The sequence below is a fragment of the Schistocerca gregaria genome, chromosome 4 (assembly GCF_023897955.1).
Source record: "Schistocerca gregaria isolate iqSchGreg1 chromosome 4, iqSchGreg1.2, whole genome shotgun sequence".
NCBI lineage: Eukaryota > Metazoa > Arthropoda > Insecta > Orthoptera > Acrididae > Schistocerca > Schistocerca gregaria.
This window is the reverse complement of record NC_064923.1, coordinates 742,589,415-742,604,240: the sequence shown is the minus strand read 5'-3', so window position 1 is coordinate 742,604,240 and position 14,826 is coordinate 742,589,415. Positions and strand designations below refer to the sequence as shown.

Here is a 14,826-nt window from a genome sequence, read left to right as displayed (position 1 = left end):
CCGCCATTGGTTATTTTGCAGCTAACGGACAATGATCTACAATCTTCAATGAGGATAACCTCTACTTTAGCAACTCCATAACAACCAAGTGTTACACAGTTAACTCAAACAATGGACTCAGGCTTTGTTTCGCCGGGTTACACATAACGACAAGTAAAAAGTGAAGAGGAAGTTCTACTAAATAGTGTGATGATTAATTGCTCATACGAAGTTCAAAGGGACCAAAATTCATACATGTGCTTTGATACTCTATGCGCTATGATGTTACCAAGCTACACCAGTCTCTCCTTCCTCACAAATCAGTAACAGACATTTTTATGCATCCAGTTCGCCACAACAAACCACTGGATCGGCAGCCCAGTTTCGTGACCACATGGGTAAGTGTGCACCCAACATAGCCTCTTCACCCAGCAATGTTGTACTATGACAGTGCAACCACCAACAGGTTTAACCAGTGTTTTATGTTCCTACCATGAAGGGTGCATGGCCAGTGTATGTGGAAATCTCTTGTTGATGCCATTTTAAGCTAAACCCCCCTCCCCCACACCTCCACCCACATGGGGCCTCGATTCCAACCATACAACCACTCACTCCTTCCACAGTACCATCCACATCTGCCATGCCACCTTCCACGTCATTTGCAAGTTGGACAATGTCAGTGCTATTTCTGCAATTTCAGGTCCTGTGTATGGGCCCTCATTACGCTCTGCACATCCATTTGCTCCCACAGTACCAACCATGCCTGCCTCGTCATGTTTTCAGGCATCTTCAGAGACATTACAACCAGCCATTGTTCCAAACATGTGTGCTAGTAACATTTCCACTCCGGTGATGCCGGATCCTAAAATGAACTCTTGTGCAGCTGGACCACAGGCCTTCCAAGACATGCCGAAGCTACCTTCATCTCCACCTCCAGGCCACCTCCCCAGGCTACCTCCCCTGTACAAGGACAATCCAGTTTCATGGTTCACACTGGTGGAGCACCTCTTCGAGCTGCACCAAGTGACTGATGACAACTCCAAGTTCCTATGTTAGGTCACACATCTTCACGACCATTCAGATTTAATTTGTGACCTCCTACTTTCACCTCCACCACAACTGAAGTACGAGTTCGCCAAGAAAACGATATTGGAATGACTTGCCTGCTCACCACAAGAATTGATAATCAAGATTCTGTACAAGGAGCACCTGGGGGACCGTACTCCATCACAACTTTGGTGCCGCCTCAGGTTACTCGTCATGCCAGACGTCACTCTGTGGGCGGTATGGTCTGCCGAGTTACCTACTGACCTACAGATACACCTACTGCCGCACTCTTTGGAGTCTATCAGTTCTAGCCTATGCATCGCAGATCAGCTGCATGTGCTCCTGCACCAGAAACACACAGTTCATCACTCATCACTGTGTGACACTACACTTCCTGTTTATCGGCCATCTGCAGACAGGGGCAGGTCCTGTTCTGCTTCCATGCCTTCTATGTCACCAGGCAGTACCCGTTCGCTCTCTTCTCTTTCCGGGCACTCAAGACTTGCCCACACTCCATACGTCCCGGTTTACATCCCAGAACAAATCAACGAGGACAAGCCTGCCCTGCTATCACAGTCACTGCCATCGCCCCATCCAGCTCATCAGTACTGTTGGTACCACAAGATTTTTGGGGCTGAGGCCAAGAAGTGGACATTACCTTGCCAACACTCAAACGCCAACCGCAGGAACTAAGTGATGCCGAGTTCTGTGGGGAACTTCACAGGCGTCCCCTAACATTGCCCTCTGTCCACTCAGCCCCTTGGCTGAGTGGTCGTTTATACATGGCAGATATTTCATCACAGTTTGCCAACCTAATTGAGACCGGTGCTGATGTGTCTATCATACCTCGATCATTGGCTCCTACTGACTTTTCACTGACTCCTACGAGCTGTCAATGCATCAATGTTACAAACTGTCAGTTCTGTGAAAGTGATGGTGCACCTATCCCCTTCTCTGCATTTCCAGTGGACCTTCTACATCGCCGACATCAATGAACCAATTCTCGGTATGGATTTTTTGTCCCATTACAAGCTTTCCCTGAATGTAGTCCAGTGTTCAGTGTTACACCACCCATCTAACACTCACATACCATGTTCCGGCACCCATACCCCTCGTACCGTTTCTGCCGCAACATGGGATTTAATTTGTGAGGGTTCTGCCCTTGCGGGCAAAATTGTGACCTGCTTCACTAACCTACTTTCAGAATATGACTCAGCAATGCACCTCTGCCGGGAGAACAATAAGCTGAAATAATGCATTGCTCACACTTACAATGAGCTCGCTGCGGCTTGCACCATGCTGTTGAAACTGCAATCTGCAGTTCCTTCACTGGATCAAACTTAATTGCCAAGCATCAGTTTGAACACTCATCAGGTTAGTTTAAAAACATTCATTGCATGTGACGATTTGCGTTCAGTGACCTCCGCACTGCCCAAATGTCCGCTATGCACTGTGCCTCACGTTTCATACAGTGTCTCTAGTAACAGTCGCTCACGCAGCATGATCACGTCAACTATGCAGTCAGCCACACTGCTTGTTGAAAAACATACCCCCTCTCCCGCACGCCAGCTAATCAACTCAGCGGTCATTGCTGTCCCTCGTGTGATGTCAGCATCTCTCTCGTCCACGCCAGTTCCCCAAGGCAAAGTTAACAATAGACAGTGGCTGCACGCCCGACTCTGCTCCATGCTGTGTGTGCAGCCGATCTCTACAAACAAGTGAACTCCGTGCTTGCATAATAGGCATGTGACTTTTGTGCTGCCTTTTCCCATTTGTACTAATGGCTACACCTCATCGCTTCCCACTCGTCCCAAAACTCCACATCAGAACGTTACTCAGGCTCATGTGCAGTTAAGTCTCTTCAGTCACTGACGCAATGACACACAAGATAATTATCACTGGCAGTCCTCCTATTAGACACAATGTTAGATGCCTCAGCCCTATTAAGTGGTGCACTGCTTGGCAGAAAATTAACGAAGTTCTGGACATTCTACAGCCATCGCACAGCAATTGTTCTTCACCAACTCATCTCGTCACCAAACACGATGGTTCTTTTGGAATGTGTGGTGATTACAGACATTTAAAAGCTCAAACTGTCATGGACAATTACCCCGTGCCAATCATAAACGATTTCACTCACATGTTACCAGGCGCCACAATCTTCAGTTTGACTGCAAACCTGCTTATCACCAGATTCCCATAGCACCGGAAGACATTCCAAAGACTGCAATCATCACACCGCTCAGTTTGTTCCTGTACAGCTTCATGCCATTTGATTTAAAGAAAGTAACACAAACATGGCAACATTTCATTGACTCAATCTTATGACGATTCGAGTTCTGCTTTGCATACCTGGATGACATACTCATTTTCAGCAAATCGACTGAAGACCATGAATATCATTTATCCCAGGTCCTCCAGACTGTGGCATCCAATGGTGTCGAGATCAACAAAGAAAAATTCCAATTGCGTCAGTCTTCTGTGACATTTCTGGGCTACACTGTCTCCACAGATGGAATACAGCCTCCCAAATCCCACATGCAGGCTATCACGTCATTTCCACCCCCAGCTACATACAAAGAACTCAGATGTTTCCTACATTACTACCGCCATCATCTACCTTCTGCCACTGTCATGCAGGCCCTACTGACAGACTCACTCTCTGGCAAACAAATTTTGGGGGTTGAACCAGTCCATTGGACTAAATCCATGCTAGAGGATTTCAGGGCTCTTAAAACAGCTTTAGCTCATGCATTCATACTCGCCCACCCTGATTCGTCTGCCGATTTGTTCATCACTATGGACGCCAGTGGCATCATGGCAGGGGCAGTATTACAACAGAGCAAAGGCGACACAGTTTCACCACTTCATCTTTTCTACAAAAAACTGTCTACAGCACAGAAGAAATATTCTGCTTTTTATAGAGAGCTTCTAGCGGTGTACAAGGCCATCAATCATTTCTGCACTGACATCGCAGGCTGTCGTTTCTTCATTCTTACTGATCACAAACTGCTGATGGTTGACTTCCGCAACACACCAGAGGATCCTCTCTCCTGACGTTTCCGCCACTTGGACCTGGTCTGTCAATTTACTACAGACATATGCTACATCAAAGGCATGGAGAACACCACTGCTGATTTCCTCTCACGGGTCAATGCTGTTTCAAATACAGTCGATTTATCCAACCTCACTGCTCTACAGGCTTCAGACAAGGACACTCAGATTCTGCTCATGGACCTGCAGTCTTTGCTCATGTTTACCAAGGCTAAGTTCCCTGCATTTCAGACGAAGTGTGGTGCAACTCTTCTACAGGCATTCTGTGGCCTTTGCTCCCACCCACACTGTGCCGACAAGTTTTCAATGCCTTGCATAATCTCATCCACCCTGGCGTCTGAGCCACCACTCAAATCGTCACTGATCAGTTTGTGTGAAAAGATGTGAAATGGAATTGTCAAACATTGGCACGCAGCTGCATTTCCTGTCAACAAAACAAAATAGGATGTCACACCTCTCCACCAATCAGCAAGTCTGACATCCCTAAGGGACGTTTCCATCATGTACATATCGAACTTAATGGTCCCCTGCCACTGTCGGAGGGCCACAGGTATATCCTGTCCGCAATAGACCAAATATCTCATTGGGTGGAAGCCGTCCCCTTACCCAACTTCACAGCAGAAACTGTGGCCAAAGGATTCATTTCTTCTTGGATCACTAGGTTGAGCTGTCCATCCACCACCACAACCAACCAGTGTCAACAGTTCGCATCTGCACTTTTTACGATTCTCTGTAATCTTTGCAGTATTAAAAAGATCCATACAACAGCCTACCACCCGCAAAGCAACAGGTCGGTGGAATGATAGCACCACACCCTTAAAAATGCACACAGGTAGCCATGACTGTCTCTGGTCCGAGGCACTTCCTTGGGTGTTGCTGGGCCTACGTACTACATTTAAACCAGATTTACATGGGACAATTTCTGAATTCGTTTTCGGCGAAAACCCGGTTTTACCTGGGGAAGTAATTCTTCCCCAAGATCCTGGGGATTTCCCCTCCTTCCCAGACTTTATCGGAAGGATGCGTGCACACTTTAGAAACACCTGGCTACACCCACCTGTCAGCCATTGCACACCTGACACATACATGCTGATTGCACTCAGTTCTTGCTCACATGTCATGCTCAGGGATGACTCTGTCAGACAACCCTTACAACCCCCTTACCTCGGCCCCTTCAATGTACTCCGGAGGGACGAGAGGATGTTTGACATTATGATAAAAGATCACCCGCAAACTCTTTCTCTTCACAGGCTCAAGCCTGCATTCATAGACTCCGACACCCCTCTGCTATCCCTGTCAGATTGCCTGAGCACATGTTCCTTTGATGAACATGCTAACAAGTCCATTCAACCTACAGTTGGGTTTTCACGCTAACAAGTCCATTCAACCTATAGTTGGGTTTTCTCCGTCCAATGATTCACCACCGCAGTTCACAGGTTTTGAAGACATTTCAGGTACTAGAGATGCAGACGCCCCGTCCTTCATTTTGCGCTGCAATGTACCACCTGACTGCGTAGACGACGTGTCGATTATGGTGTTAGATAATCGTGTGCTTGTACTGCTCACCAAGAGCACGGACCCGACCCTCACCGTGGAGTTCAATGTCAAGATAGTGCACAGCCTGTCCCTCCCACAAGAGTGCGGTCAGTCATGTGTTCGAGTGGCGTCGATAGGTCACATCGACCACACAAATTACAATCTTTGGAATATTAACTGCTCTGATGAGCCGCCATGTTTAATTCATTCTGCCTTTGTACTTCATGCAGTGCTCATGTGTATCAGTCTTTATGGTAAAATATATGTGTATATTAAAAACTGGTGAACTGTTTATTATGTATGTTATGATCCGTATCCAGAATCCCATATACTCTTTTCAAATAATTTAAAAATTGATAAATCTTAAATAGCTTGTCAACAAGATTTTCCAGTAAAAACAAAGATTCCAAGACTTACCAAGCGGGAAAGCGCCGGCAGACAGGCACATGAACAAAACACACAAACACACACACAGGATTACTAGCTTTCGCAACCGATGGTTGCTTCTTCAGGAAGGAGAGGGAAAGACGAAAGGATGTGGGTTTTAAGGGAGAGGGTAAGGAGTCATTCCAATCCCGGGAGCGGAAAGACTTCCCCTAGGGGAAAAAAAGGACAGGTGTACATTCGCACACACACACACATATCCATCCGCACATACACAGACACAAGCAGACATATTTAAACGCAAAGAGTAAGGGCAGAGATGTCAGTCGAGGCGGAAGTACAGAGGCAAAGAAGTTGTTGAAAGACAGGTGAGGTATGAGCGGCGGCAACTTGAAATTAGCGGAGGATATCGAGAAGAGAGGATATACTGAAGGGCGAGTTCCCATCTCCGGAGTTCGGATAGGTTGGTGTTGGTGGGAAGTATCCAGATAACTCGGACGGTGTAACACTGTGCCAAGATGTGCTGGCCGTGCATCAAGGCATGTTTAGCCACAGGGTGATCCTCATTACCAACAAACACTGTCTGCCTGTGTCCATTCATGCGAATAGACAGTTTGTTGCTGGTCATTCCCACATAGAAAGCGTCACAGTGCAGGTAGGTCAGTTGGTAAATCACGTGGGTGCTTTCACACGTGGCTCTCCCTTTGATCGTGTACACCTTCCGGGTTACAGGACTGGAGTAGGTGGTGGTGGGAGGGTGCATAGGACAGGTTTTACACCGGGGGCGGTTGCAAGGGTAGGAGCCAGAGGGTAGGGAAGGTGGTTTGGGGATTTCATAGGGATGAACCAAGAGGTTACGAAGGTTAGGTGGACAGCGGAAAGACACTCTTGGTGGAGTGGGGAGGATTTCATGAAGGATGGATCTCATTTCGGGGCAGGATTTTAGGAAGTCGTATCCCTGCTGGAGAGCCACATTCAAGGTCTGATCCAGTCCCGGGAAGTATTCGGTCACAAGTGGAGCACTTTTGGGGTTCTTCTGTGAGAGGTTCTGGGTTTGAGGGGATGAGGAAGTGGCTCTGGTTATCTGCTTCTGTACCAGGTTGGGAGGGTAGTTGCGGGATGCGAAAGCTGTTTTCAGGTTGTTGGTGTAATGGTCGAGGGATTCAGGACTGGAGCAGATTCGTTTGCCACGAAGGCCTAGGCTGTAGGGAAGGGACCGTTTGATATGGAATGGGTGGCAGCTGTCATAATGGAGGTACTGTTGCTTGTTGGTGGGTTTGATGTGGACGGATGTGTGCAGCTGGCCATTGGACAGATGGAGGTCAACACGATCAAAGGGAGAGCCACGTGTGAAAGCACCCACGTGATTTACCAACTGACCTACCTGCACTGTGACGCTTTCTATGTGGGAATGACCAGCAACAAACTGTCCATTCGCATGAATGGACACAGGCAGACAGTGTTTGTTGGTAAAGAGGATCACCCTGTGGCTAAACATGCCTTGATGCACGGCCAGCACATCTTGGCACAGTGTTACACTGTCCGAGTTATCTGGATACTTCCCACCAACACCAACCTATCCGAACTCCGGAGATGGGAACTCGCCATTCAGTATATCCTGTCTTCTCGATATCCTCCGCTAATTTCAAGTTGCCGCCGCTCATACCTCACCTGTCTTTCAACAACTTCTTTGCCTCTGTACTTCCGCCTCGACTGACATCTCTGCCCTTACTCTTTGCGTTTAAATATGTCTGCTTGTGTCTGTGTATGTGCGGATGGATATGTGTGTGTGTGTTGCGAATGTACACCTGTCCTTTTTTTCCCCTAGGGGAAGTCTTTCCGCTCCCGGGATTGGAATGACTCCTTACCCTCTCCCTTAAAACCCACATCCTTTCGTCTTTCCCTCTCCTTCCTGAAGAAGCAACCATCGGTTGCGAAAGCTAGTAATTCTGTGTGTGTGTTTGTGTGTTTTGTTCATGTGCCTGTCTGCCGGCGCTTTCCCGCTTGGTAAGTCTTGGAATCTTTGTTTTTAATGTATTTTTCCCATGTGGAAGTTTCTTTCTATTTTATTTACATCATCATTAATTTGAACCCAACACTTACGTTTGTTATTGTCTCTGTTGCATTTCGAAATCTTCTCTATCGTCTTACTTTCTCTTTTCGTTTGTACAAGAAGTTTCACTTTGTATTCATCTTCCATTTTTCCGTAATCTACCATACATTTTATACTGCCTAATTATACTCTATAATACGTAATTTACTTCCCAACCATAACCTAAAATTTTCAACGCTTTCAACATAACCGCTGCTATAAAATCCATTGTTCCAAGTTTACAAACATTTCGTGTAAACTCGTGAATACTATTTCACAGCTTCAGTTCCTTTCACCCATTACACAACCATCTCAGTTTTTTCCAACAACTTTCGTTTTATTTCCATTCCCGTGTTTTTTTTTTTTTTTTTTTTTCCCCCATATAACCGATCATTTTTTAGCAGCTTCCCACAGGTTTACACGTTATTATTTCTTCATCAAACAATTGTTAGCCTCATTCTCATAACCTGCCAGTACATAACCAGTCCTTTGAATACATTTACACACATATTCTTCGAGATTTTATTCGAAAATTTTTTCGAATTTTATTTTTTCGGAAATTATTTTTTCGAAACTTTTTTCGAAAAATTTTTTTTTCGAAATTTTCTTGAATTTCCCCACCCTTTAACGTGATCTGGAGACAACATAACTACCCAACCTTTGCACCCATTGTTGTTCACCAACCTAAGTTCAGCACATGATCAACATAGCTCATCTCAAACCAACACTTTTTCGACTTTTTTCACACCTTTATCTCTCCCTATATAAATCTCTATTTACTTTCACTTTAACCTCGTATTACCCTTTCCACCTACTAATACCATGTCAACCTCACAACATCCCTACAACGACCCCATTAAATTTTATTTACATTCCCTCCGCAAACATGCCTTCACCCTAGCCAGATTACGCTCTCATATTTTATTTACTCAGGCTTGTCTGACATTTGGCATTACTCCCAAAGGCCTCACACTTAAAGTTCCCATCTCTGGCTGCAATCCTTCTTTCCATCAGTCGTTATACCAGTTCCAAACAGCACAATCCATAGCCCTCACCCGCCTAATCCTTCACCTATACATCGACTCGGCCAATGAACACACCCGTCAACTCCTATCCCAAATCAAAGTCCTCAGTCTTTCCTCTCCCACATCCACACCGGCTGTACATAGCATCCTCCTACAGGCCAACCGCAAATTAGAACAACATGCCACCCTCCACCTCAAAAAACTATCCAATCTCCTGATTTCCCACCTCCGGAAAGGCAACTCACTCACCCTCCACAACCTTTCCAACAAACCTCAACCTCCTCTCATTGCACACAGACCCAGTCTCTCCCATCTACTCAATCTCCCACTTCCAGCTCCACTCCCCCCAACACCTCAAATTTCTAGTCAACACAATCTGGAACCACAACACCCCAATTCAGTAGTTAACCTTTCCTCCAAACCCCTCTCCCAATCCGAGACCTCTGTCCTATCCAAAGGCCTCACCTTCAGCCCCACTCCCAAGTTCAACCAAACTGCCCTTGTCAAAGATTTACTGTCCTACACTCGTAGTCTCTGCTGGAAATATCACTTTGCCACGAAGAAAAACAATCCTGATCCCACTCCTAATGATCCAACTCCCCAAGACACTATCCAAATTGAACTCTGCCTGCAACAGTTCCGTCCTCCATCACAGCGGGACCCACCTCCTCTTCCTCAAAATCACCCTCTCCAAACCTTCCAGGAATTTCTCACTTCCAGCCTTGCCTCTCAATCTTTCTTGAAAAACCTTAATCCTACCCCCAACATCGCCAAAGCCGAAGCCCAGGCTATCCGTGATCTGAAAGCTGACCGATCCATCATCATTCTTCCGGCTGACAAGGGTTCCACGACCGTGGTACTTGATCGTCGGGAGTATGTGGCTAAGGGACTGCGTAAGCTTTCAGACAACTCTACATACAAAGTTTGCCAAGGTAGTCCCATTCCTGATGTCCAGGCGGAGCTTCAAGGAATCCTCAGAACCTTAGGCCCCCTACAAAACCTTTCACCTGACTCCATCAAACTCCTCACCCCACCGACACCTCGCACTCCTACCTTCTACCTACTTCCTAAAATTCACAAACCCAAACATCCTGGCCGCCCCATTGTAGCTGGTTACCAAGCCCCCACAGAAAGTATCTCTGCCTACGTAGATCAACACCTTCAACCCATTACATGCAGTCTCCTATCCTTCATCAAAGACACCAACCACTTTCTCAAACGCCTGGAATCCGTACCCAGTCTGTTACCCCCGGAAACCATCCTTGTAACCATTGATGCCACTTCCCTATACACGAATATCCCGCACGTCCAGGGCCTCGCTGCAAAGCAGCACTTCCTTTCACGCCGATCACCTGCCACCCTACCTAAAACCTCTTTCCTCGTCACCTTAGCCAGCTTCATCCTGACCCACAACTTCTTCACTTTTGAAGGCCAGACATACCAACAATTAAAGGGAACAGCCATGGGTACCAGGATGGCCCCCTCGTATGCCAACCTATTTATGGGTCGCTTAGAGGAAGCCTTCTTGGTTACCCAAGCCTGCCGACCCAAAGTTTGGTACAGATTTATTGATGACATCTTCATGATCTGGACTCACAGTGAAGAACAACTCCAGAATTTCCTCTCCAACCTCAACTCGTTTGGTTCCATCAGATTCACTTGGTCCTACTCCAAATCCCATGCCACTTTCCTAGACGTTGACCTCCATCTGTCCAATGGCCAGCTGCACACATCCGTCCACATCAAACCCACCAACAAGCAACAGTACCTCCATTATGACAGCTGCCACCCATTCCATATCAAACGGTCCCTTCCCTACAGCCTAGGCTTTCATGGCAAACGAATCTGCTCCAGTCCTGAATCCCTCGACCATTACACCAACAACCTGAAAACAGCTTTCGCATCCCGCAACTACCCTCCCAACCTGGTACAGAAGCAGATAACCAGAGCCACTTCCTCATCCCCTCAAACCCAGAACCTCTCACAGAAGAACCCCAAAAGTGCCCCACTTGTGACCGAATGCTTCCCGGGACTGGATCAGACCTTGAATGTGGCTCTCCAGCAGGGATACGACTTCCTAAAATCCTGCCCCGAAATGAGATCCATCCTTCATGAAATCCTCCCCACTCCACCAAGAGTGTCTTTCCGCTGTCCACCTAACCTTCGTAACCTCTTGGTTCATCCCTATGAAATCCCCAAACCACCTTCCCTACCCTCTGGTTCCTACCCTTGCAACCGCCCCCGGTGTAAAACCTGTCCTATGCACCCTCCCACCACCACCTACTCCAGTCCTGTAACCCGGAAGGTGTACACGATCAAAGGGAGAGCCACGTGTGAAAGCACCCACGTGATTTACCAACTGACCTACCTGCACTGTGACGCTTTCTATGTGGGAATGACCAGCAACAAACTGTCTATTCGCATGAATGGACACAGGCAGACAGTGTTTGTTGGTAATGAGGATCACCCTGTGGCTAAACATGCCTTGATGCACGGCCAGCACATCTTGGCACAGTGTTACACCGTCCGAGTTATCTGGATACTTCCCACCAACACCAACCTATCCGAACTCCGGAGATGGGAACTCGCCCTTCAGTATATCCTCTCTTCTCGATATCCGCCAGGCCTCAACCTCCGCTAATTTCAAGTTGCCGCCGCTCATACCTCACCTGTCTTTCAACAACTTCTTTGCCTCTGTACTTCCGCCTCGACTGACATCTCTGCCCTTACTCTTTGCGTTTAAATATGTCTGCTTGTGTCTGTGTATGTGCGGATGGATATGTGTGTGTGTGTGCGAATGTACACCTGTCCTTTTTTTCCCCTAGGGGAAGTCTTTCCGCTCCCGGGATTGGAATGACTCCTTACCCTCTCCCTTAAAACCCACATCCTTTCGTCTTTCCCTCTCCTTCCTGAAGAAGCAACCATCGGTTGCGAAAGCTAGTAATTCTGTGTGTGTGTTTGTGTGTTTTGTTCATGTGCCTGTCTGCCGGCGCTTTCCCGCTTGGTAAGTCTTGGAATCTTTGTTTTTAATATATTTTTCCCATGTGGAAGTTTCTTTCTATTTTATTTAGATTTTCCAGTAATGTTGATTTCACTGTACATCTATTTCTAAATCCAAAAATATAATTCTCTTCATAAAAATAATATTTTAAATCACTTGATAAATGGTTCAGACTTATATAGGGTTCTAAAACTATCAATATTCAAGCAAACTATCTTGTAAAGTGAAGTAAAACAATAAAATATTACAATTCAACTAAGTGGAGATATTTTTATTGACTGCAGTATGTTGTAATGAACATGGCTTATTATTCAGTAAAATTATAGTCTTTGTTATTGAAATTAAGTAATGCAACTGCGAGGTAGTTGTTAGGCTGGAGAAATGATAGATAAGGATTTCAATCAGATTTTTGATCAACAAAAGTGTTCAAGTTATTTGAAGATTTGTTAAGCTGCATAAGGCTTTATACAAGAAGTGAATTGAACCAAGTTAGCAGTGGACATAAAATTATGTAATGTTACCATTTATGAATTTTTCTTTAAACATTCTATTAGAAGCAACATAGGGTCAGCAAAACACTGTTTTGGTTTCTTCATAAATAATAAAGACAGTTTCAACTTACCTGTACTGGCAGACATCAGAGCGCAGCTTGCTGACAAGCAACCGGCATGCTCCTGTTCCATCATAAGGTTGAGGATAGTTCGCACTAATGAAATATGTGTTGTTTTCTCTCACAGTTTGTCCACAAGTAGCATAAACTACAAAACAGAGAGTTATTACTTGAGAGCAGTAATAGACTTACAGAGGTAAGATATTGTTACCAATTATATTTCCAGTAGTATGAATGAATCAATTTATAACCAAAACAGTATCAAAACTTATTGTAGATACCTCCCAATGTTGAAAGGGATAGAAAGCTCTGTGTCACTCTGTCATTCATTATTAAATATCCTAGTACTATAATGGCATGAATGTGGACTGGATGAAAGGATAAGAATGTGGAAAAAAAAGAAATTAATTTGGGAATGGAAATTGACTGTGGGGCATGAACTGTAGTTAAGATATATGACCATGATAATGTCATCTTATGCAATTCTAAAGCCTTCAGAATCTATTATGTCAAAGTAGAATTAACACCTGCATGAAGAACATAAATTATTTCTCTGAAACAAAGTCTTCATTAAGTCCTAATTACAATAACTTCATTTGTTTACAATGCTTCTTGTTGACAGTGCTGAATTTAGAATTCTTGCACAGCAATAGACACTAAATTCTGCTTATAAAATTCCACATAAATACAAAATGCTTGTAAATGTAATTCAGCCTAAAATAATGAAAGGTATTATGTGAAATAAAATTCTCTGATGTGTTGAGTAATAGCATTACTGCTTATAACATGAATTTTGTTTTTATTCTAGAGTATCTCATTAAATACCCTATGTACTTATACTGGGTCTTTCTGTAAGAGCATGCAAAAATGTAACAGGACACAGAGAAAGCTCCACTGTACAATTTGAGACAGGGAACCTGAGGTCAGAGAAGCCAGTTTAAGGAGATATGGAAGTAAACTTGTCTACAGTTTTCTCTAGTATAGCTGTTTTCCAGCTTATTTACAACTAAAATACCTACAAGTTTAAACACACTGTGATGTTTATTTACCTACACATTCTTTATTTGCAGAAAAGAAACAAGGAGGATGAGCTTAATTACTGGGAAGTCGTGGTGCATGTTTTGTTTACTTGTCCATAAGATGGCTCTGTTATATCATGTTTACACCGTCCCATGGCGGAAAGTGCTATGCCCAGTACTGTTTTGCAGAACTTACTGACAGGCACCTTCTGTATGGTGAAGTATGTTCCAATGCTCTCACTGCTGAAAGGCTGTACAGGGAATGATTTCGTAACAGACATCATTCATCATGATGAGTGTTTATTTCTCTTGATTGATGAATGCAGGAGAGTGGATCACTGGAAAGAAAAAACGAGGGACTTGGCAACATGATGACCACTCTTGCACCTGATTTTGAAGAGGAGGTGCTAGAATGCATTGCAGCAGACACCACTATAAGCACTTGTCATATTGCACATGAAATGGGTGCTGTACATACTAGCATGTGGCGAGTATTTCACAAAGAAAAATTACACCCATGTCACTCACATTGAGTCCATGGAATGCTTGTTACTGACCTTGAAACAAGAGTCACATTGTGTCAGTGGTTGCTCCAACAGTGGATTGATTGACCAGATTTTCTCCAAATTGTACTTTGCACTGCTGTGGCCTCATTTTATCATGATAGTATTTTGAACAGCATGAATAGTCATGTGTGGTATGAGGAATATCCTCACACCATAGTTGTCACATTAAATACTTTTTGCTGTGACTGTCTGTGTTGGCATTGAAGGTGACAATCTCACTGGCCCATATCCTTTGCTGTATTTACTGGTCACTGGATTGGAAGTGGAGGTCCTATCCCATGGCCTGCAAGGTCACCTCACCCAAATCCCCTTGATTATTTATGATGGGGATATCTGAAGTCACTTGCGTATGAGACCCTAGTGGATATAGAGAAGAGGTTAGTTGCCATAATGGTAGCTGCCTGTGATGTGATTGGAAACATGGCACAGATATTTGCTATGGTGTGTCAGAATTTTGTTCACTGATGTCATGCTTGCATTGAGGTTGATGGCCATCAGTTTTAGCACATTTTG

The 14,826-nt window shown here is 44.9% G+C and overlaps 1 protein-coding gene across 2 annotated transcripts in view; it reads right to left on the bottom strand.

Annotated features, from left to right (window-relative positions):
- Nucleotides 1–14,826, bottom strand: part of LOC126266689 (uncharacterized) — a 148,772-nt gene that overhangs the window by 71,160 nt on the left and 62,786 nt on the right. For both annotated transcript variants that reach the window (XM_049971120.1, XM_049971121.1), the window contains exon 5: nucleotides 12,741–12,876. In XM_049971120.1, coding sequence (XP_049827077.1) covers nucleotides 12,741–12,876 — 136 coding nt within the window. The remainder of the gene's footprint in view (nucleotides 1–12,740; nucleotides 12,877–14,826) is intronic.